Source organism: Myotis davidii, unplaced genomic scaffold (assembly GCF_000327345.1).
Source record: "Myotis davidii unplaced genomic scaffold, ASM32734v1 scaffold37, whole genome shotgun sequence".
NCBI lineage: Eukaryota > Metazoa > Chordata > Mammalia > Chiroptera > Vespertilionidae > Myotis > Myotis davidii.
Genome location: NW_006289395.1, coordinates 469,905 through 470,168, shown reverse-complemented (window position 1 = coordinate 470,168; position 264 = coordinate 469,905). Strand labels below are relative to the sequence as shown.

General features: G+C 63.3%; 1 protein-coding gene across 1 annotated transcript in view; it reads left to right on the top strand.

Annotated features, from left to right (window-relative positions):
* The first annotated feature begins 6 nt into the window (after positions 1-6).
* Positions 7-264, top strand: part of SAT2 (spermidine/spermine N1-acetyltransferase family member 2) — a 1,809-nt gene continuing 1,551 nt past the window's right edge. The window contains exon 1 of the mRNA XM_006761649.2: positions 7-187. Within this exon, the coding sequence (XP_006761712.1) occupies positions 122-187 (66 nt within the window). The 5' untranslated portion in view covers positions 7-121. The remainder of the gene's footprint in view (positions 188-264) is intronic.

Genomic DNA, 264 nt, shown 5'->3' with positions numbered 1-264 from the left:
GCTCCCCCGGCTCCCCGGACCCGGATTTGCATTCTCTTTAAAGGGTCCCCGTTGCCCTTCGCTGGACCCTGCAGAACGGAACGGGGGTCCTGGACTTCGGTTCCAGACGGTGGGGATCGGGATGGTTTTCGTGCAGATCCGAGAGGCCAAGGAGGGAGACTGTGGACATATTCTGAGGCTGATTCGGGTGAAGTCTGCGAGCCAGAAACCGGGGTCTCACAGGCGGTCCACGTCGGGCTGGAGGGGCGGAGAGGGTGCGGAGGA